The sequence below is a fragment of the Anser brachyrhynchus genome, assembly GCF_964034855.1.
Source record: "Anser brachyrhynchus genome assembly, chromosome: 1".
Taxonomy (NCBI): domain Eukaryota; kingdom Metazoa; phylum Chordata; class Aves; order Anseriformes; family Anatidae; genus Anser; species Anser brachyrhynchus.
The window spans coordinates 167,974,695-167,999,445 of NC_137694.1; the positions used below are offsets into that span (position 1 = coordinate 167,974,695).

Below are 24,751 nucleotides of genomic sequence, written 5' to 3' on the forward strand. Positions count from 1 at the left end.
AATGTATTTTAGCATTACAGAAGTTAAGTTTTCATGGAATAGGTACAAAAAAAAAAAAAAGGCGGCAGCTCAAGCAATCAATTTCTGCCTCAAGCAAAACCTTATATGTACAGCGGCTATTAAAGCCTATAGACATTTAAATCCAAGATCTCAAGGAAATACATACTATAATGTTTCACAGGCACTGAGATCTGTGCCTCTGTGCATGCCTAAAAGTGCTCAAGTTTGATAATGCTGAGTAGCTCAGGACCCGGCTCAAGTCCAAACCTGTCAGGCTCCAGAAAGAGGGTGTCCATCTGCTCATCTTGTTTGGGGAACTTGATACAGCAAAGTATCTCAGTCCACGTGCAAGACATTGAAGACCTGACAGGACCAAGTGGCATTTGGGGTTGCACAACCATTTCTTTCCAAGTGGAAGTATTTATTAGTGATAAATTTTCTAGGGGTTACAAAAATTCATCTACCTGGAAGTTTAAGTTCAGGGAACCCCCATCACCAGAAAGCCTATGCCACCTTCCTCTTTAAGCCTCTAAGGAGGCTTCCTTGTCCATCATTTGATAAGCTATGCTGGGACTGGGCCTTTCTTTCCTGCATTTTGAGGTTTTACTAGTGGGTAGAAACAAACGCTAGTTCTGCTGGGACAAAAATCAAAGGAGATTTGACTGCATATCATCATCACTGGAAGCTTTGGAAATACAAGGAGATAAAATACTATTAGTCCTGGTCTTTGTTTCCAGAACTAATCAGATGCACAGCCCCTGGGATCAGAGGCCTTGCCACATGTTCTGCATACGCTCAATTGAGTCGATCTGCAAGCGTGCAACAACTCCTCCCAAACTGTTTGTAGCCTCATTACACAAGTACAGTAAGCCCTGTAGTAGAGACAGAGGAATGTTGAGATGACACTAAAAAATGTAATCTTTCCAGCCAAATGAGCAACATAAGACTTATCCTAGCTTTAAGATTATATTCAGAAAGGATACACTTAGTATTTTTCCATCACCTTTTGATGCCTTTCCTTATAACTGGATTAAGCACAATGTTTTGAAGAGTCTATATTGCAGTACAAAGTGTAATACATTTTTCTTTCTTAGAAGCCATTCTTCTTAGTATTTTTTCCACATAAAAATTAAACCTATACATTACACTGTCTGAAAAGATCCTCCTCCTCTTCCTTCCTTCACCTTTTTAACAGCATTTTAAACCTCTTTTGGTGGCAGTGGTAGAGCTCTTAAGGATGTTAATTTCCTTCCAGCTTTTTTAAGAAGATGGAAGCAGTCAGAACACAGAAGAGAAGCCTGACAAAGGAAGTAAGCCAGAAATAAACACTGCTTCATGAGTTCATCTCCAACAGCACACTACAGAAATCACTCTAGCAAGGGGCATTACGAATATTTCTAATGCAGGAAAAGCCTTTTTCCTAACTAAAATTCCATTACATACAACAGTCTCACACAACATGCAAATTTTCAGGAAATCAAGGTTCATTAAGTCCACTGCTAACAGACCTACTAGCTTTCTCAACATCGCAATTACCAGCACTAGAACATATTGAAACTGACTAGTTTTTAAACTGAATCGGGCTACACCTGTTAGCTGAACAACTTCTGCACCAGTACGTTTAATTAGTGCTTCTGCAGCTGATAAAAATCTTTACAGTATTTGCTACATCAATTCAATCCAGGATTAAGAATGGATAGTATCCTAAGAGTAATACTTAGCTAGAGGTATGGGTAAAAACATAGCTTAAAGACGACAAAAATGCTGAGATCAGAGCACCCAAGAAGCTTTTCCAAAGTTAGCTATAACTTATCTCTCTCAACACCTAAATTTAAGTTCTATGGCCTATGTTAGGCAAAAGTCAAGCTAGATTATCACAATGGTGACTTCTGTGATCAAAAATTAATGGAATTACAAAAGTCCTTTAATTAAAAAAAGTCCAAATGTTGGGGAGCTCTGAAAAAGCTAGTTAACTTGAATTTTGCAAACAGTTTTTCCTCTTTAAGATTCTTCTTACAATAAATTGAACGTCACTGTTGCACACCCAACTACATATGCTTGGTGTCCTTCTTTGAGGAAAGTAGGCTGATGCAACATCAGTTCTTTATTTTAGCCTACTGACTAGCTCCAGCTGTATGAGTAAAGTGGTAACTGTCTTAAAGATGGCATGTTCTTTTAGTTTTTCTCCCAAATTAGTGTCTGGAAAAAAAGGGAGTCAAACCAGTTTCTCTCCTGCCTGAGGAAAAAAATCTTGAATGTGAACTCAACCACAACCTGACACGATCAGCCTGCTAAAACGCTAGTGAGCAAACACATGCCAAGAACCTGCTACTTACTGTCTTACATATGTAGTGCAAGAACAGCACCATACTGTTATGGATTGGAGACGTGTGATGCACAACTGTAAAAATATTTTGTTACTTTCACTTATTTACTTGTTATTTGAATCCATTGGCTGCCTTATGGGTGCGAATATCCTCCGTAGTTCTGTTTCATCCTAAGAGCAGAGTTCCTTTGTACAGATTTTACAGTTAAGCATAAGATCCAAAATAACAGGTCAGAGCAATACTGTGTTAATACCTTCTTAGTTAGTTGCTCAGTAGAGTACAAAAATCAGATTGATGAACGTCTCACACACTGACACAAAAGGCACAGGACAATGCAAGGAGCCAAAGACTAACCAAATGTAAGTTTCAAAACATTTCACACAATTCTAGTAATTTTTTTGTTTTGTTCTTTTAAAACACACACTTTTTACAGAGTAGGCTATAACAAAAGGAAATACTATAGCTAAACATTTTTAGGCAACATCACCACCTTTAGTGGAGGGATTACGTACTTGTTTTGTAAGGCTAAGCTAGTCAAAAGTCATCTTAGAAGCAGATGTATAATTGGTTTCATATTCTCCTTAGATGTAAATGTTTCTTTACAACAGTGCAAGGATTATTCAGAAGAAACACTGAGGAATATGGGCTATTAAAAAGAAAATCCCACATGTTCTTGGCAGGAGTGAAAGGGAAGCTCCTTTATATTTCTGCTCTAACAATAAATTGCGATCCCCCAGGGAGTCAAAGATCTTTGAAAGTTCAAGTTTTACAGCAGCTGAGAACAGAGTGCATTGACTCTCCTTAGTTCTTGCCAACATTAACGACCGTTACTGTGATCAAAGTCTAATTTAGTGCATTCCAAGCAAGATTATAGTTCTCAGGGCATGCTAAACAAGTTTACAGACTAGAGTTTGCAGTTACGGTTTGAGTTAAGGAAGAAATCAAGCCGTATAGGGGCTGTCAATTTCAATTGATGTGGAAAGTATTTCTAATCATACTTGTGAACAGTAAGCATATGTAAGTATACTGATGTACACAAGTATTTCAGTTCTTGGAAAACATCTAAGTCCAGTTCTTACTTATGACTCTGACAGAGTCAGATACCAATCTTGATTTTCAAAGGCTAGTTTTTCCATCATCACTATTTCTGAGAGAGGCTCAATGAGGTACAAGAATGCTGTTTTCATTCGAAGTGGCAGCTCAGATACAGCATCTAAGCCTGCTCATTGCGAAGCCTCATGTAGCCAAACACATAGCTCTAATAGCCAGAGCTGTCAGTTGGTAAATACACGTATGAAGCATGCTAAAAAGAATGAACAGGAACAGTTCCGGAATCAATTGCAGTATCTACTCTGCTTCCAGAGATAACTGATATATTTTATATTCCAGTTCTGCTCTCGCTTCCATAATAACTGGTAACTGAAACGCTAGGTTAACAGTAGGTTAAACTTCATTTAGTTAGATGTTCTCAATAGCCTCTAAGGAAGAAGGAAAAACCCTAGTCTTAGAGCTCCTAATTTTCTCCTAAGAATTTAGACCACCAAAATCAGAAGCTCTTAACTACTCTCTAACCAGTATCAAGTGCACATGCATTTCACTTTTTGCTTGATTGAAACATTATTCTGAGTTACTCTGTAATAAAATTTAAAGAAGTAAATTTCCTAAACACTACAAATCACATTCTTCTCGTATTAATGCATAAACCATGCTAAAAACTCCCCGTCCAAAAACTTTCAACCTCAAACACGGAAGCTTCCATATGCCACAAGTACCACACATAGTAAAAATTTCTATCATTTAAACTTCATAGCAAAAAGTGATATGGAAAGCCATGTGTCAGCAGCTGGTGACACCTTGACGTCACACAAACAGCTCATCAATTACTTAATACCACAACCAATTGAATATTTGCAGTCCACAGCGGCAAAACTTGATTGAAGTCTAGTCTGTTAAAGTCTCTTCCCCTCTTTCCCCATGAGTTTGCTTCTAACACTTCTGTGCCAGAAGTAGCTCCTACAAGACCAGAGGATGAGCTGCTTCAGGAAGCCAGTGGAAGACAGATTTTTTTTTTATTTATTTTTTTTTTTTTTAGGTAGCCTGACGATCCAGAATGATTTCAACTGCCACAGACACACAGCGGACTAGAGCTTCAAATACTGTTACCCAAATAGTATTTGAACAAGTGAAGCATGTCAAAGCCCTCAGAAATGCAGAGGTTGGATACAGACCACTCTCTAGACCTAATCCTTGACTAAAGGCCAATTAGTCTTTTAAAAAAGTACTTCATACGGGACAGCTTGACGTTTTCTGCACTGTAGAATTGAGCTGCAATGAAGCATAGTTGCAAAGTAGTTGACATGGATGTCAGTAATACAGGAGCAAAACAGAAGTACCTTGCTACTCACATTATTATAGTTAAATATTAAAAAGGTAATTTACTTCAAGTATCAGCACAGATAATATTTCCTACCTGGAACGACTTTCTGAAAGCTATCATAGCAAGTGATCCAGATCAGTGCTATTAATTGGTATATTTTTTTTTCTTGGATTTGGTCAGAACTTCTTCATTAATGAACACTGTAGATTAGATGGCTTATGTGGATGTTCTAGCATCCACAGGCTGCATTGTCTTTTTATTATTTTAAAATTATTTTTGTAAGAGAGTAACAGAAATGTTAAGATTTATGGTAGTACAGGGTTTCAGCCGTTTCTGAACTGCTGAAGAGGGCACCAAAACAACAACAAAAAAAACACGGTTTAGCAAGACATGACAATACAAGAACCAGCTTAAAAGCGTGTGTGGTTCTGTGAAGATGCAGGTTATATTTTCCATTATCTTCAGACATCCTAGGTATTATAAACAAAAGCACATGCCCAACAGAACAATAAAGATGACATCTTAGCTAAAAGATCTTGAGTAGTTGGCAACTATGCCAGTTTCACTATTAGCTGCCTTTTAGAGAGAGGGGAGGGTTTAAGAAAGGTAGCAATCTGGCAAAAAAAGGAAAGGTTTCCTTTTTGTTCCAAAGTACATGGTTGTTGCATCTGTAAAACAATCAACAAAGAAATAGATAAAAAGAGCTTAAACTCTGCTGAAAGCTGAAACCAGAAAACCTGGCCTTCAGCCACTGGATCCATCCAGCTTTTATCATAAAGATTCAGCTCCTTTTTTGGCACTTTCAGATAGGAAATAAATGGCATTTGAGAAAGCGTAAGTTTCAGGAGCATACATTTTAGAAGAAAGACTGTTACAAGAATCTTACATTAATTGCTCTCATTCCAAATGGCAATGGAGCATGGGACAAGAATCAAATCACCCTTGAAACCTCTAAAATCCAACACTACGTTTCTCCAACAGAATTATTCATGGATTTTCCTGTAAGCAATTTTAAACAGGCATATATTTTTTAAACACAGAAATACTCGCAGCGCTGTTTTATCTGTTTATTTGCTTTAATGCAGCAAAAAAGCAAGCCATGGATCCAAAGAATCCACGAGTTTTAAGACCAAACTTAAATCAAATCTGGTCCAAAAATCTGGCCTAAAGGATAAACTCAACTTCACAATCTTTTCAAGTTGCAAATATGAAATTAATTAGAGAAATAAAAAACACTTAACTGTTTTCAAAAATGAACTCTGTTTTTAAAAGAACAGAAAATATATCGATTTTAAGAAAATATGGAAACGTTTTGACAAAAAAAACAAAACCATCACTAAAATTCATTAAAAAAACTCATATTTTATTACTAAAAAAGGCTACCACAAATACTCAATTCTAGCCCAGTCTCTAGTTGGCCTGAAAGGCTTTGAATGAATTACCAGAAAATTACACAAAATGGCTAGGAACACGGCTTTATTCTTGTCCTTGTTGCTTTTTAAACAAAGTAAATGAACCACAGCTATGAAACCTGGGAAACCTGGCAAAGCACCCCTCAAGACAGAACACTAAGCAAATGGACTGAAACTGACAGCTACAGCGATTCATCTTAATACTTCACCTAAATAGACTGCACATTAATGATAAATTCCAGAAGCTAACTGGCCACATAACTCTTCTGTCTCTTCCAGAAATCACAAACTGGAGTGTAGAATCTAGCAGTCCACTAATATTAGACTTACAAAAGTACTATCCTGTCTAATACCTTCCCCCTCCCCACCCACAACAGAGTTTTCCTTTAAAACTTAAGAAGTTATAACATAGGTCTGATTACAGACCATTTTAAACCAGAAACAAAGCATACCCACCCAGACAAGACAAATGAATAGATGAAATATGTAGATATTGGAAAGATAGTTCTGCTTCACTGCTATTACTTTTAACTGTTTATTTCTAGGTAGACTCACTTCATTTCCAGGTTTGAAATACACACACACAGAACAGAAACAAAAGCAGAAAATCCAGGGGCAGACTGTAAAAAAATCAAGAAGCCACTGAGATGATAAAAATAGTTATCCCAATTTAGTAAGATTGTCAAGCTTTATTTACCATTATAAAAGGCTGAATCCTTAAACATCTGAGAAATGAGAGCCCAGAACAAATATTTTCAGAGGAGAACCTGTCTGTAATTCTTCGCTATTTTTAAACTTTCCACATCCCAAGACTCCAGAAAATTTTACTTTATCCCATGACACTATGTAATGGCGTGTTTTGCTTGGGGGAGGGGAAGAACAGCATCTTGAAAGCAGCTGCAGTTGCACAGTGTCTTAACCAAGTTACCAAATCTGACTGCCATACTTCCCACTTCTGGAAGTTATTCTATTCATTGTTGAGCTTAAGCAACGTTTTCAGAAGAATTTGAGCCAACAGTAGTATGCAACACCTATGTGAGGGACAGACAGAACTACCCACAGAGCAACCTGTTCTTTTAGGAACTACACAAACCAAGTTAATCATGCTAAAAGAGTAGGCCTGCATACTTTCTTAAATCTTTAGTTCTGTGGGAGACCTGGGAAAGACCTTTTGCTTGTAAAGCTGCAGCACTTACCATCATTAAGCAACTACATAAGCCACTTTATTCAAAGTAGAGATTTTTATGAAAAATGTCCTTGCTGTTCTAGGGATGGAGGGAACAGGGGGAGCAACAAAATCAAGAGAAATAAAGGAAGACAAACATATTCCTTCCCAGCGTTCTGAAAAGAAGTTTAAACTCCCAGGAAAGCAACCCTAGCAATTGCAAATATGCAGGAGGAATAAGATTCTCTTCTTTCTTGATCCAAAAGCACTAGAAACTTTCCCTGCAGGACAAGTCAACATCCTGCATGTATGACCTGCATATGCTAACATCAGAATCTTCAACGGCATGCTGTTCATCAGTCCCTTTGTTGTTACATGAAAAGATACACAGCAACAGCCAAAGTGTACCACTGCAAGGTGTAAGACTGGGAGATGAACTCACTCCAACCTCACATTACATTTCTCAGCACATTCTCATTTCACGTATTTTATTTTGCTTAAAAAGAATTGTACTTTACAGGAGGAATTGCTGTGCTTTAGAGATGAAATGGGAAGCCTCACTTGCTACTTAACCACACAATCGTAGGACAGGACCTTCAGGCAATTATATCTTCCAGTATAATAAGTTATTTGTTTCTTACTTCTTTGATTGATGGATCAAAGGATATTCTGAAAAATGCTCCCAGGACATGTATTCAGCCATTGTACTATTTCAGCTTTGGAAACAGAAGGACAGGAAGAAGTTGTTTTACTATTCTAAGGAACATCCACATTGAATTACTTCCAGATTTAGTTACATAAAATGGAATAACAAAAATTTGGAAAGGCCACCTATTCAACATTTTTGTTTAGACATGGTTGCCGAGACAATCTTGTAATTTTTTATTATGAAAAAATGTCTGCATCTTTCCACACAATTTCTTAATATTTTGTATTGTAATATCTTTGTCAGGAAACCAATTAATTTGTGGAAGTTCAAGAAGCTAAGTGTCCCTTATTAAGAAAATCCGTAATCACTTAGAACCTTCCTGAATCCTTATAAAGAGACCCTCAGGAAATATGTAACCCTTCATCTTCTTCCCAGTTATTCCATAATTTCTGCCAGCAGAATGCACAGATGAACTATTCCCTGGATGAATGCCACCGTACATCAAAACAACTAAATGTTATTCTGTTTCGCAAGTATCTAAGGAAGAGATTCACAGTCTTCAGCAATTTGCAGAACAACCTCCACAACCTCTCTCTTACTGAGAATCCCTAGAAAAGGACCATCTCATTTTTAAAAGAAAAGAGACAGGAATTTTTGGAGTCTCTCATTTAGAAGAGGAAGAGAAATCTGCAGCTGCATTGATGTTTCTTCTTGAAACATAGAACCTTCCTTGATTGATTTAGAGAAAGAAATAAGAATTTGAAAGAAAATAAGACACATGAATGAAGGTCAATATTAATACTAGAAATAATTCAAACAATTCTCTTAAGTTTCATCCATCTTTGACTTAGAATGAGTAAGTATAGGTTTCCAGATGGCTGGATGAGGGGGAAGCAGAAATGTCTGCTTTGCTTTCTTCTGCCACGCATAGAAGACACAGCACAAGCCTTTAGAAAGAAAAACTCACTTGCAGTACTGGAAAAATAAAGAAGGAAAGCAGATGAGCCACTGAAGTCATGGGAAAACAAAGTGGTGCTGGCAACAACCTATTCAATTTTTCTTCTGTGGAACAGATACTGAAATCTCAACCAGAAAGATGGAAAACTGCCTTAATAATAAGGAGGCGAAAAATGTTGAGTGGCTTGCTTATGCCTTCTCAGTGACTGACACAGCTGATCTGCTTCGAAATCCGTAAGACTGAAGATACACTGACTGTCACGGAAACTTCAATAAGCGCTTGCTCCTCTCCTGAAAAAGGATTCAAAGCAACAAAACCAAAAAACACCACATACACTCCTCAAAACTTCACAAAGCCACTTATTCACCTGGCATTTACCTTCTATTTCGCTCAGTGAAACTAAATGTGTAATACAGATCCTTCCAAAATTGATTTCATTTTTGAGGTTCTGTTCCCATATTTGATGAAGTACAACAAAGTACAACATCGAGTGCAGAGAGACTTTAAGCTCGGTCCTGTTTTACTTGTAAACACAGATAAAGGAGCATTCTCTAGTACTGATTAAGGAGCACAGCAAATTTCTTTGATCCTAAACATGGTTATTTATTTATTTTATGTCACTCAATCTCTGGTGATAAAAGCTTATGCGTATATTTCACAAGTGGTGCAAATTTATCTGAAGTGGTATTTGTACACAAGTACTGAAGTATTTCTTTTCCTGAGATAAAACTTTTCAGACTCTTACACAATGTTTGTTCCACTTGTATGGTTACTATGGATCCTACATCTCAGCAATGAATTTGCAACATCCTGATCTCAACTTTCACTAAAACATTATTTCTAGCTCTTCTACTGTGAAATAAAGCTTGAAAAGATCATCTGTTATACAAAGGCTTGAAAAAATAATACAAAAAACTGTAAAGCTTCAAGTTTCTTCCCCTGCCCCCCAACGTCACTTCACTTTGTGCCCTGATTGTTGACTGACATAATACTGCAAATTAAGCAAAAATTTCCATTTCTGTGTAAACCTTTATTATGGTTGTTTTAAGCTCCATTATATTCAACTCAAAGTAGTTATTAACAAACATATTTGTCTTTGTTTAAAAAAAAAAAAAAAAGAATACCTCGGTCTGACCTTCATGGGCACTGGATTCATGAGTGACACGAATAGCCTAAAATTAAAGCATATTTCAATCAGACATTAAAATGAGAGACTTAAATATTTTAAGAATCACTGTATGCTCTTCTTTTTAATCAAATGCCATAGCTGTAACTTCTTTTGCTCAATGCTTGTAATAGTTAAATAAACGAATCAACAAATCTCCACTTTCAAGGATCTCAAGAGACAAGTGTTTCAGCCTCATCAGACTCAATTCAAATATGTAGCAGTTTGTTACTGCAGTTTAACACATAGAAAACAGTACTGGCAAGTGTTTTTGGTATTTCAGTTCCTGGGTTCAGTAAACAAAACACTTTAGGTAGGAGCTGTGATCAGACAGCTTGTATCCAGCATTTCTGCAGATAACATCCTCAAACCTCTACTGTTCCTGTTTGTTATTAGTTCCTTGAGGCACATGTTAACAACCTTATTCCTGAGGGCTTCACAATAAGTTTAATTTGAACTCAGGCTTGGAACTCATCAATATTTTCATTTTGACAGAGGATCATTGTTATCATCATGAGCAACAGCACTGTTCTCCCCTTCCATCAGCGGTCAGATCTTTCCGTCACATCCTTTGAATCAGCACTAATAATGATCCAACTAAGCACTCGATCAGCTAACTCATCTAACTGTTTGTCATGGGGGATGGAAGGAGAGGGGGGGACTATAATTCTGTGCCCTGAAGAGCTACAGCCAAAGCAAGGTGACTTTAAGGCATAAATGGAAGGAGACTGCAGGACTGTCCTTTCAGCAATAGCCTCAGATCAGCCTAAATTGACCATTAAACTGGATCTTGAATCAACCAAAACGATTGTGCAGACATTACTCATCCACTTCAAAATCATTTTAAACTAAGCCAGGGAATTAATATGGATGAAGAACATGGACAAAATCCATTCTGCTGACTGAGCTATGGGCGGGCAGGAATACTTTAAACCACCAAATCCATTTTATTTTATTTTTTTTTGCAGCAGCAGCTGTCTGATCACAAGCTCACACGTAAACTCAGATTGTTTAAGTGATTCACTGGACCAAGTCCAAAGGACTTGCTCATGCAAATAATTCTTATACCATTTTCAAAAAGAATAGAAAGCACAACACTAACTTCGTAAGTTTCTAGATATTTGGCCCTTTCTTCTGGAGTCATAGATAATGAATCTTCTAGGAACTTTTTCAGTGATGAATTAGTTTCTTAAAAAAAAAAAAGACATAACATTAACATGTTTGGAACCATGCTTTCAATTCTACATTGTTCAAAGCTAACAGAATGCTTATAACCAACAAAAGATTTAAAGATAATAATTACATTGCATCTTTAAGACAATGAAGGCTGACTGCACAAGGAATTGCTACCTGCTGCACTTTGAAGTGTTTTCAGTGTTTTAGTTTTAGGATTAGTGTGAAATATGGTGTTTTTTTTATATATAATTATGGGCAGAAATGCTCTTTCAGTAGAGCAGTTATATTCAGAGAAAACAGTACATATCCCATCCTTCCCTCCATACTTTCCACAGTGGTGAGGGAAAAAAAAGGGGGGGAAAGTACAACAAAAACAAGCAAGCAAACATAAAACACTTACCAAAGTTCATTTTATCTCTGTTGTTTGCAATAGCATGAATTAACCCAATTGTTCCACAAGCATTGTTGATAGTCTGCTTCATGAAATACACTGATGATTTGACATCTTGCCCCTTAGCTTTTATTCTCTCTTCTTCTTCTGTTCTGAAGGTTTCATACTAGAAGGGAAGTTACAGAAGTTTCACAGGTAGCACGAATAGATACTTGTTATATTATCCAAGCAAAAACAATTTACCTAAGTAAAACCTTCCTAATAAAACCGAAACACGTCTTGCAACTTGAAACGTTTAACACAATTGGTCCAGCAGTATATGCAGACTTCCCCAACTGGAAAGCTCCATAACTGGATTTTGACTAGTGATAAGACCTGATATGTTTAAATAATCATTTTGAAATATGTTACCTAACAGCATTTCAAGAATATTCAATATTAGCACCTGTCACCATCTCTTTAATCCAACAAAAAGTGTTTAAGGACAGAGGTCTCAAAAGCTTTATCAAGCAACTTCAGGTGTTTAATCAGCACAAACCATTCTTGTAAGTTCCATCTTCTTACATTGCGTTTTTTCCAGGAATATAAAGTAAAGTTCATATAATGTTTAAAATAGGTCCTTTAAAAGCCATAATCATAAGGTAAAGGTTTATTTTCTGTAGTAATAAGTAAAAACTCCATCTACATCAGTATTTTGTAAATTAAGTGTGACAAACGTGAAGTTTGAATGTAAAACAGTGAGGAACTCTTCCTGAGAAATTTCTCTTGGATTCCATGCACTGTCAGTGACAAACAGAACTAAGAAACTTCTCCAGCATCGTGATTCCATACTTGCAGCTTGTCTCAATGGTCCAAACGTTCTAAGTAAATAGCAGGTGCCTTTACAAAGAATTTTGAATTGACAGCACTTGTACAAGATAACATGAATAGTCTTAACTGAGGAAAAAAAGGCCTTAAACGTATTAGACAAAAGTTCAGACTAGAGCAGGTAAACAATATAGCTGCCATTCATTCCCAGTCCCCCCCCAAAAAAAATGTTGTGAATATTGAGAATATCATTTTGAGCAAGGGTTGGACCAGATCACTTCAAAATGTCCTTTCTGACTTGACCTACCCCTTGATAAGCATTCACTGGATCAACCTATTCTCTCTGTCTACAGCCTATGATGTTGATTTAGTAAGTCATTAATCTTTAAACTGGACAGTAATCCTAAAATTATCTGTATGTTAACAAGGGTATTCAGCTCTAAAACCAAATTCAAGCAAATTGATGTATACTGGGGGGAACGGGAGTGAAAGAGAATGGAGAGAAGAGGCAAAAAGAAATATATACACTCTTTCATCTTAGAAATATGCTCTGTCTGTCCCAGAAATGAAAGCCATACTGGTACTGATGACTGAACTGAAAATGGATTGATGTTTAGTCAGTACAGCAGTACAAAAAAAATCAAAAAGTAGTTGCATTTGATAGTCTCACACACAACCTTAGTTTGCTCATGCTATTGTGGCTTTCTACTAAAAGTAGCAGAATTCTGCCATTTCACAGCCAGCCTTTTAAAACTAAAGTACTGAATTATCTGCAAGAGGAAAATGCGAAGTATATTTCTTTTTACTTCTACATTAGCTTTTCCCACTCCAATTAAAACACTTAACAATAAATTGGAAATATACACATAACATTATCATTTATTTATTTATAATTAAGAAGTCTCTGAATAAGGTTTAAGTCTCATTTTGATTCTGACACCAAGGCACAAGATTTACAGATTCACACAACGGTTTGGGTTGGTATGAACCTTTGAAGATCGTCTAGTTCCAATCCCCCTGCTATGGGCAGGGATGTCTTCCAGTAGATCACGTTACTCAAAGCCCCAGCCAAGCATTCATTTACAACAGAAATGATATACTGGTTACTAAATGAACTTTTACCTTTTCTGTTATCGGAAAGAGAAGTAGCACTGCACATACAGGTCTTGGCACCATGCTAAGCAGTTCTGGTTCCATACCATAGACATCTACAAATTGCCAGTCAGGATGTATACCTAATTGTTTGAGAAACTGGAAAAGAAAATACAGAATAATATTAAATGAGTGTGCTGGTATACTTTTTTTTTTTTAAAAAAAAAAAAAGCATAACTGTATTTACAACCAGACATCTTTTGAAGATCTCCAAGGAAGAGACTCTACCACCTCTCTGGGCAGCCTTTGCCAGTGCTCAGTCACCCACACAGCACAGAAGTGTTTCTTGATGTTCAGAGGGAGCCTCCTGTGCTCCAGTTTGTGCCCACTGCCTCTGGTCCTGGCACTGGGCACCACTGAAAAGAGCCTGGCTCTGGCCTCTTTGCACCCTCCCTTCAGGTGTTCATACACACTGATAAGATCCCCCTGAGCCTCCTCTTCTCCAGGCTGACAGCCCCAGCTCTCCCAGCCTCTCCTCATATGACAGGTGCTCCAGTTCCTTCATCATCTTGGTGGCCCTTCACTGGCCTCTCTCCAGTACGTCCACGTCTCTCCTGTACTCTGGGGCCTAGAACCGGACCCAGTACTTCAGGTGCAGCCTCATCAATACTGAGCAGAGGGGAGTTGAACTGACTATCCCAACAACTAGTAAGGGAATTAAGAACTCTATACCATTTGAAACAACCTGAAATATCTGTGTTATCAGAGTCAAACAGAGTTTCTGAATTCAGTTAGGTTCTTGTCATTATATACACACTGACAATTTGTAAGAAAAAGCTAATTGTGTGTTACGGCATGCTCAAATCCTATTTTGAAATACTACAAAAAAAATTAAAGATGTGGGAGAACTCTATGTATTTTTGAAAAAGTAAACATTTCACAACTCCTTTATTTCCGCTAGAAAAAACACATTCTGTAGGAAGATCTCCAGTCACCTGGGGTTATCAAATCTAAAATACGGAAAGTGTCCTGATAAACAGCTAGAAGTTTAAAATGCCTGGAAAAAAAACAACTTGCAGCAAGTAGTATTCCTCTGCTCTCTCTAATGAAAAAAACAGTTAACTCCTAAGGCATTTCTTTAGCCAGCTCTCAACAAATTGCAACTCTGCAGTTTCCAATACTGTTCCCAAAAGCAATACAGTAGACCAGAGTATTTTGTCTATTCTTTCTCAGAAAGGAAAGATTCGTTCAAAGCTTCATCATACTTCCTGTCCACTGCTATTTGAGGAAACCTCTCTATTGATACATTTGCAGTTAAGATGTTTAAGAAGAACAAGATGGTAAAATGAATCATCTATGCCTTTTTCTTCCTTCCATAATTCACCCAGTGAGCAGATTTACACATACATGCAATAGTTCAGTAATAATTATAGGTATGAATCTACTCAAGCATGGTATATAGATATGCCCGTAAGAAAAACAAAAATGAGTCTTATTACAAAAATTCTTCTTTTTCATTTTAATAAAATACTAAATGTCTACTTCTAACACAAGATCCCTTCAAATACCAATTTCAATTCATACTAGGCAAGAAGCAAGGTTATTGTCTTTCAGAAGACACAGCCAGTGATTAACTCCCAATATTTAGAGATACAAAGGACACTTTTTAAAAAGGGTGAATGCATGGCCTCGTGTTTATGAGTACAGAAGATTATCATTACTTTTGCTTTAATCAGCAAAGTTTAGGAATATCTTCTAAAAAGGGGGAAAGAATAGAAAATATGCACACCATTAACTTCATTAAGAGAACCAAGGTGCAGTTTGCAGCCAGTATTTTGAGGGTAAAAAAAAATACACTTTACCATTTTAAATGTATTCCTCTCTCTCCACTTTATACTCTAAGGCAAGAAATCAAAACCAAGAGCAAGTAAAGGCAATATAAGTTTGAAAACAAAAAGTTAAAAAGAGAATCTTGAAAAAATTACATATGGGTTTTCTCTGTATCTACTGAACCGACCTAAACCATTCACTGAGCTAGTTCAGTATTTGATTGTCTGCACTGTAAAACATGGAGACTTTCTGTTCATAATGCCACAAAGATTTTTTTTTTCCATTTCCATTTTTCCTATGTTTCCACTAAAAATGAACAATGTGAATTGACCATAAAATCGAAGAGGAAAATGGGAGGTGAAAGGAAAATAGTGTCTTTTATCAAGATATAAGGAAGATTTGGTCTCTTAGTATGGGTTTGCGGGACTGGGCACATGTCCATGATCGAGGCTTTGCACAGCTTTCTAACTAATGTTAAAACAAGGTAGCTCTTATGTATGACAAGAAAATTAACTCAGGAAATCGCTTATGTAATACACCAAGATCTTTTGGTTCTATACCACCTTTAAGTCTTGCCAAGGTTAGGAATAAAGCCAAATCATTATCTTTTAATGAAAATTATACGGAAGGAACACGTGAGTTTTTATTAGTTGATGAAACAGAAGACATTTTATTTTTAGTGTCTATTTTAACCCTCCAAGTTATGAGGATAATTACCACTTTGTGAATGACAGAAGAAAAGTTCAGAAGGAGAGGGGAGTACATGTAGCTGTGTTAAAATATTATTTGTACTTTAAGTGCTTCTATGATTCTAAGTCTTCTATGATTTTCCCTGTTGTTACTCAGAACTGTGGGAAATGTAATGCAACTGAGAAAACACTGGTTATTATTTTGCAAGATTACATGAAAGAAGGGTACAAAAACCCAACAAAATAAAGAGACACCTATGGAGAAAGCAACCCCACAAGCAGACGAGGCAACAATAAAAGAATCACATGAAGCTACTGAATAAATAAATGATGCACATTCTCTTGTCTTGTTGCCTTTCACAGGCCGGGGAAAAATACACCCCCTAGACCCAAGAACAGATATTCAAACTTCTGAATGATATATTCATCGTAGCAAAAACTTCACAGAAAGAATGCTTTTCAGTACTCACATTACCATAACACATAGAAACCTTAAGATTTAAAAAGTTAAGAGTTTCAGTATACTATGACAGTGATGGCTAGAAGTGGTGGTCAACACTACAGAGAAACACCAAGAACATAGCCTTAGTATGGCACGCAGCAAACTTTACACACGAACAGCCTAACAACTTATTTTAGCAACAAGAAGAAAAGATTAAGGGAGATCCAAAATAGGCTAATAAGATCTCTCTGCTTCCAGAGGGCTTCATTCAAGCCTGGAAAAAAATGACAGATGTCTTTCTGAAAATTACATGACTAAAAGGTAAAAACTGGCAGCAAGTGCCCATGTGCAAGAAAGACTGCCAGATGTGTTTACAGATGAACAATAGATGGCGGGGTGCAAAGATCCCTTGAAATAAATAGATATAGCTTATTCTTAGCGTGGAGAAATGCAAAGGGGAAAAAAAAAAAAGAGTTCAATCAATGACACAGCCAGACAAGCAAACTTTTGCAACTGTGTTCTGAATGGATAACAGCAATGGAATGCTATTTAGCAAGATCTGGGAAGAGAAATTTTAAAGGAGTAAAAACAAGTTCTTAGGAACCAGGGAAAGTTATTTAGAGGGACAAAAATCCACAGAAGATGTGACACAGAAAGCTCAGAAGAGTCTATTCACAAGCAGTAGCTTCAATTTCGGCAAATTACCTGAACACCATAGAAATAACTAAATGAACCCTTCTTTTTCTTCCTTTGTCCTTTCCTAGCTCTTTCTTAAGCCAGTCATGCTGGTACATCACTCAGTTACCTACCAGCAGGTGAACTTCCACGCTTGCCAAGACACTCCTGTTTTAGAACAGCAGGCAGTTTTGTATGCTTTTTAGACACAGTCTTGTTCAGAGGTGAGGACTTCTGCTGCTTTGCAGCAATTACCCAAGCAACTCTATCTAAAGATACTTACTGGACAGAGCAGTTAAGGTATTTTTCACTGTATTTGAGGGCTCATCCACTCTCCATTGTTTATTTTCCTCTTATTTTTATGTTCAGTTGAGCATATAGCATCAATAAGCTAGCAGCCTTATATTACTCTACAACTGCAAAAGAGAATATTAGATGTTTTTCTGTCACTTATCATATTGCTGACTATTCTTCTTTTATCTTTGAGCACTTACCTTAGAAAAGAAAAAAAGAAAACATACTCGCTTACATTACAGAAGTCTTCCAGCAGCTCAGAAGGAAAGACAGACAACACACTTGTCCACATCTAGTTGACCAACTTTTTCAGAGCTTTACTTTTAAAAGTACTTTTTAAAATTATTATTATTTTAATTTTGTTGTTGTATTTGAAGTTGTCTCTTTCTCTGTTGTATTAAAATGTCATCCTGAATGAAAGATTCCTCCTTGGTTTTTCATTGGTTCAGCTAACCATGAGAAAAAAGTCACTTCTGAAATTAGTTATCTTTTCCATACATCTTAGCACTTTGCATGATTTTCTCCTTTTTGCTGAAGTATTCCAGAAGGCCTTTCCTTCTTACCTGACACCTAGAGTTCACTAGAAAATTCCAAACAATTTGCCTTCAAGTGCAATTCTTCAGACTTGTTTCAATATCTGCAACACTCAAACTGAAAATATTAACACATCAAATTTGCTAAAAAAGACTATCCAACCTTTTGTTGCATTGTAGAACTCCAGAGTTCAGGAAATTTACATAGGCCTTATTTTCAAGGGTGCAAATGTGGAACTCCAATTTTCATTTCTTTAAAATTGCCTGCTGAGAGCAAGGGTTTCCTCAAAATTGGCAGATAACAGTATAAACAAGGAAGAACTCGTCCAAGCTGTGAATGTGGAGGGCCATGACTACTGTGATCACAAGATAATACAGAATGCAGAAACTCAAAAAAGTATGACCAAAAGCCACCACGGATGAATATGTAACTCCTGTCTGAGGTCAAACTGAAAGGAAGTACATGGAAAGAAACCAGAGGAACAGGCTAACCAAAAGGGATAGAGGTGCACTGCTTGAACACAGAGGCACGTAGTTATAAAAGCTGAAGTTCAACTAATGCTGAAATTACAAGGGATGTGAAGGACACAAGAAGGGCTTCTGTAAATACACTGGCAACAACTAGAAGGTTAAGGAAAACAGGCCTACTGCACGATGGGACCGGGAACCTAGCGATAAAGGACATGGAAAAGGTTTAGGTTCTCAATGTTGATATTTTGCCTTAATCTTTGCTGCCTTCTGTCCTCCCAGTCCCTAGTAGCAGCATCTGTGAGAATGCAGCATTTCACACTGTAGAGAAGGACATGAGCAGGGAACGCCTGAGCCATAGCGCATGTACGCATCCCCAGGACAACATCGATCAAACACTGCTACAGGTATCAGCTGACACCTTTGTGAGCCTGTTCCTTAACATGTCTGAAGGGTCATGGTGATCTTGGAAGGTTCCTGCTGACTAGAAAAAGGAAAATATCACATCTATTTTCAAGATGGACAAGAAGGAAGATGCAGATAACTACAGGCCACTCATCTTCAGCTCACTCTCTGGGAAGGTTATGAAGCAAATCTTCCTGGAAGCTACTCCCAAGCACAAGAACAACTAAGTGATGGAGAACAGACAGCACCAACTTACCAAGGGCAAACGATGCCCAATTAACCTGGAAGCTTTCAACAGAGTGATCACTGCCTGCGTGGGTAAGGTGCAGGGGAGGGAAAGCAGTGCAGAGTCTTTATGAAGCAAGGCCTTCGGCAGAGTCACCCATACCATCCCTAGAGCCAAAACAGTGAGATGTATGAGCTGGATATGGGGGAAGCTGGTGGAAAACTGGCCAGACTGCCAGGTTCAAAGGACAGCATCAGCAACACAAAGTGCAATTGGCAGTGACGTCTCTCGGGTGTCACTGCAAATACTGTTTAACATCTTCCTTAATGACCAGGACGGTTGCATACCGCACACTCAACAAATTTGGATATTACACCAAATTGGGAAGAGCACTGGAGGGCAGGGCTGCAATTCAGAGGCAATTTCAGCAGGCTAGAAAAATAAGCTGACAGGAACTTCAAGAAGTTCAAAGACAAATGCAAAATCCTCCATCTGGAATGGAATAGCCTCATGCAGTCACAGAGGCTCAGGGCTAATTGGCTAGAAAATAACTCTGCTGAAAAGGATCAGGCCATCCTGATCAATAATAATTGAACATGAGTCAACGTGCCCTTGCAGTAAAAGCCAACCCCTATCACTGGTTGCCATACTAGCAAGGGAAAGTAGCCAGTAGGCAGAAGAGAGACCTCCCCTCTGCTGGAGGACTGTGAAACTCTCTGGAGTGCTGTGCCAATGCTCTGAGCTCCCTGTTATGACTGAAGCATCGACATAGCGAAGCAAATCCAATGGAGAGCCACCAATAGGGACAGGAGCATGGAGCCTTGTTGTATGAGGAAAGGTTGAAAGATGGGTTAAAACCATTTTAAGAAAAAGCAGGGGAGATGGGGGACAGGACACTTAACATTGGTGTTTTCTACTAGCTAAGGGAAGCTGCAGAGAAGATGAAGACCAACTCATCTCAGCAGTACACAGTAGCACAATGAAAAACAATGGACACAGGCTGGAATGCAGAAAATATGAAATTGGTAAGGAAAGCATTTTAAAATAATACAAAAAAGTAATAAGCATGGTCAAGCACTAGCACAGGCTGTCCACGAGCCTGTGGAGTCTCCATCCTTGGAGGAATTCAGAACTTGACAAGCCCCCGAGCAACCTGCTTGGAGCAGAACGTGGTTGGACCACAGAACTCCCAGAACACAGAACTCTACAGAGTCCCTTCCAACCTACCTGATTCTGTTCTAAATCACCACAAACTGTCAATCTGCATGTGTCAATCTGCATCTGCATGTTAGTTAACAGAATAAAGAGTCACTGTAACATGCCTAAATGTGTTTATTGTAAGTTAATTTAGACATTTCTGTGGTATAACCTACGTTGCTTTCACTGTTGGTACCGCTATCTTAATCTATTAACTGCTAAGCATCAAAAGCAGCACAGAACAGTGATCTTTAATACACGATTTTGCTCCAACACGCGGTGGCTACCTTTAAAATTAATTAAATTTCATGAACCTTAAAAATATAGTTTGGACTAATTTAAAGAGCCTCAAAAGTCAGATGGACAACAGCAACCTAGCAAACTCTTGACCCAGGTGACTTGACTTCAGCAGATTAAAGCAGCGCTTCTGCCAACACAGCCACAGAACCACTAGGAGGATACAATTTATGGGGCTGACAGAGATGTGGGAAGGGAAACTGGGGTAAGAAAACTTAAGAGTTCAATTTACTTTGAACAGCAGACTTCTGAAGCAGTCAATGAACATTTTAAATACTGTCTGAAATAGCAATGCTCTTTTCTACTTTGTCAGTTGCAAATAAAAACAATGTGAAGACTAACATTGAAGTAAAATGGACTTTGAAATCTAGGTGCCAGTGAAGTTGGACAGCATTTGTAAATATTTCAAGAATGCCACATTCTAAATACTAAGGCATTATACTCAAAACTAGGACTTTTCCATTTTTCTGGGGTGTTTGTATAAAAGTTGGAACCACAAGAACAAAAATGGGAAAAAACAGAGACATTTCCAGACAGACATAAGTCAAAGAGCTTTTGTGGGAAGAACCAACTGTTGTAATCCTCTTCCAAATACAAACCAAGATACCAACAGAATCCATACCACATTGTACATCTGCTCAATGGACTATGGCATCACTGGATCACAGCAAAACCAGTTAAGACTTTCTTCCACTAAACTAGTTGTTCCTATGGTTTTAGGAAACTGGAAGTACTAAGTCTTAATTAGTTTTAGATGTAATCAGTATTTCATAACTTTATCATCAGCAATCAATATTTTGTAATTTTATCATTAAAGCGTAAGAATTTTTGGCACCCTGGTGAATTGAAGCTGATCTTTTTCCCTAAACAGTAGCAAGACACTGCGCAGAATGTCTGATGGAAGTATCACCAACAGAAATTAATAACACCAACAAAAAACCTTATATGACAATTTATATGAGCCTACAAATAGCTTGTATTTAAGCCCTCTAAGTAACTTGCTCTTACTGACCTAACCCTTACTAAACTGATCCACATTACAAATACAAACGCATAATAGTTTGTTTTCAATTCTTTATATATATTATTTCTGGAGGCATGCTACAAAAAACTGTTTCAGAAATCAGTATTTTGTTTGGGCCTTGTAAGAATGTACTTCTTAGTTTTTTCACTATGAATTTAGGGAATTTAAAGGAAGGGATCATTTTTCAATAAGGTTTAGACAAAGTGTCTTCCAGTCAGCCATTAACCCAAGTGACTTGATGTGAAAATACAGAAATACCTGTCAGAAACTTTAGTTCTACACTGCAGGTCAAAAGTTGTATTGCTCAGGAGCAAATGCATGGGCATAACAAAGTGTTTTATTCTTCTTTACCAACCAGTCCCCACTTAGACTGGTCACAGTATGGTCTTACTGGAACAAAAGATGATGCTCAATTAAAATAAACTTATCCATCAAGTTCAATATTTATTACGAATTCTTTAATATCCTCAAGCACCATTATTTCAGGACCTCACAATGAAGTTCATGGAATACAGCCCATTTATCATTACATTTTTTTTCAAGTTTATTTATTTTAATTTGCAGTGAAGGAGAAAAAAGAACACAACTTCACCAAAAATGTGATAGATCTTACACCCACAAGATTTTTATCCTTCCAACTGTGTTGGTTTCTTCAGGGTGTCTAGAAGAGCAGCTCTGACTCACAGCTAGAGCTCCTGGTCTTCATGCTGATAGGTACATGTTTTAAATATAACCCATCAAGCAGCTTTAAAACTTCATACTCGCTATGCACAGGTACTACCATACGTATTGAACCGGGGTCTGATCATCACCCAAACAGCAATGCAACGTACCACGCAGAAAGCTGGACTAAGCAGCTAGCTCAGGTTCTCTCCGAAACTGCTCTTAGCAAGCAAAAGCTTTGGAGTGCTCTGAGGACAAGTCCTGAGGTGGAGCTGTCAAGCCAGTGATTCACAACAAACTTGTCCCTGCGATCTAAATAATTGTTCATAACCGGCATGAGCCTGAACAATCCATGCTTACAAATAAGCTGCTGCATGTGTTATTTTTACAGTGTAATGAAATAACAAGCGAATTATACTGATTCTGCTGGTCCTTTAAGCTAAGGAAGATAGAGAAGTAGGGAATAGCATCTTCAGAACTACCAGCTAACCTACCTGGTGAACCAATAGCACTTGTTTTCTGCTCTGTAGCATGCTGTTCACTAAACAAACATATCCTTACCAGCACTGGTAACAGTAAGGATTACGGTTGTTACAACGTTCAGCTTTTTTCATCTGAAAATAAATAAGCAACTAAGCCAAAAAAGAGCAGAAAATGCTAAAAGCAACAAACACAAACAGAAGAATGAAATGCATGGTTTTCTCAGCTTTCGATTACTGAATGACCTACAAAGACAGATCTAAGTTCATTTTTCAACTATTCATATGAGTAAGGCTCTAAACTCCCCAACAAGTCATAATTTTCCCCCTTGCAACATATCTGTTGCAACATACGAACAACCTGTTTAAACTTAATAACAGTGCTCTATAGCTTGAGGTATTTTAAACCAGAAGAAAACATCCAACAACTGGTCTCACAACAATCCTCCTTCGCATCTGCCTCCTGCTTACTCTTTGCTGTGGCACAGCCTTGCCAATTCCCCTTTGCTGGCTCTGTGGAAGGGATTCTGGGGCACTCTCTTCACAGAAAGATCCAAAGACCCAGTCCTGGTCTTCCCCTTTCTGAGGCTACGCTCATAGCACGAATTCTTGGAAAACAGCCTATCTCCACTATTGCCACTTTGCTTACAATAGAAGAGTTGCTGTTAAGCTTAACTGCTTAACTACACATCTTCAGAAGGACATTTATGTCATTTCACATCACACGCGCCTTCACTCCACACAGCAGCTCGTCTCTGAGGACCACCACCACCAATGCACGTCAGGAACTGCAGGCACTGCCCTTCCAGTGACTTTGGTCAGCAGGGTTTTCTTTTGGGGAAGCTTGTGGACAGTGCTGCAAACAGTTGATAAAACGGAACGACCTTCTAGGAAGAGTAAAGTTCATTTCCTCAAGATAATTCACTAATCCCTATATTTGCCCGACACCTAACTGGATGAAGACTGGGTGTATCCAGTTTCTGCCATCTGCTCTGTGATCTTTATTGCCCCCAGAAAGTCACAGCTGCCAAGAGGGTCCATACACTGAAATTAATTCCTTTACGTGGCTGACTCTCATTGCATTAATGGCTTTTAAAAAAAAAAAAAAAAAAGGTTGGGTCAAAGGCCTGGAAATAATGCTAGAAAGTAGCTGGCAAATAAGCCCTCTGTCATAAGACAAACCCAAATCACAGACAACTTTGCATAGTTTAACTTTGGGCTACCTGAAGCCAGTACTTGAGCTTCATACCAGATGCAGTCAATTACTGGAGCCTTACCTGGACAGAGCAAAGGCACGAGTTGACATTGTGCCTTCTGTAGGAAGTAAGGATATTTCTTAGAACAGGGGAGATCAACAAAGACAAAATCATCTACCAATACTACTTTTTTATCTACACTTCCAAGGGAATTGATCACAGATTGCAAGCCAGACTGAAGTGATGTCACCATGAGGAGCAATTAGCTTGCATCTGATCTTTTCACTCCCAATGTTCATAAGCAGTCTGACTTTTTTTGGTGGTAGAAGAAACTGTGAACAAGATACACAGCCAGACATCATCTGGTGAACAGTGGGCAGATAAACCCACTTTCTCTCATTCTCTCTCCCACTAGTAGAGGGGCTTCAGAAGCTTCAAGAAGAGGGGCAGCACCTGAGGTCCCACAGCTGAAGGTCAAAGAGAAGAAAATTAGCTGTCATCACTATACTAACTGGAGCTTTGTAAATGCTGAATCATCAACTCTTTCTATATTGGAGGTGGACTGACAATACTTTATAATCCGTTCCATCAGACTGCAGAAGTGGAGAGAAAAGGGCATATCGTGACAGTTAAATTAGCACTGTATGGTACATTTAACTACGCTGACTTCTCTCTTAAGATCACTACAGATACATGGCAGCAGTATCCTGAGTGAGTCACTGCCATTGGAAATCTTTAAAGCTGAGAAAGATCATTCATATTTATCCTTTCCAGCCAATTTCTAAACCTTTTACATAATTCCAATCCATATGCA

The 24,751-nt window shown here is 37.9% G+C and overlaps 1 protein-coding gene across 3 annotated transcripts in view; it reads right to left on the reverse strand.

The window, feature by feature from the left end:
- The window catches only part of UCHL3 (ubiquitin C-terminal hydrolase L3), a 43,718-nt gene that overhangs the window by 16,648 nt on the left and 2,319 nt on the right, over window positions 1–24,751 (reverse strand). For all 3 annotated transcript variants that reach the window (XM_080588960.1, XM_080588961.1, XM_080588962.1), the window contains 4 exons: window positions 13,550–13,678; window positions 11,630–11,786; window positions 11,156–11,241; window positions 10,013–10,060 (listed from right to left, as the gene is read on the reverse strand). In XM_080588960.1, coding sequence (XP_080445086.1) covers window positions 10,013–10,060; window positions 11,156–11,241; window positions 11,630–11,786; window positions 13,550–13,678 — 420 coding nt within the window. The remainder of the gene's footprint in view (window positions 1–10,012; window positions 10,061–11,155; window positions 11,242–11,629; window positions 11,787–13,549; window positions 13,679–24,751) is intronic.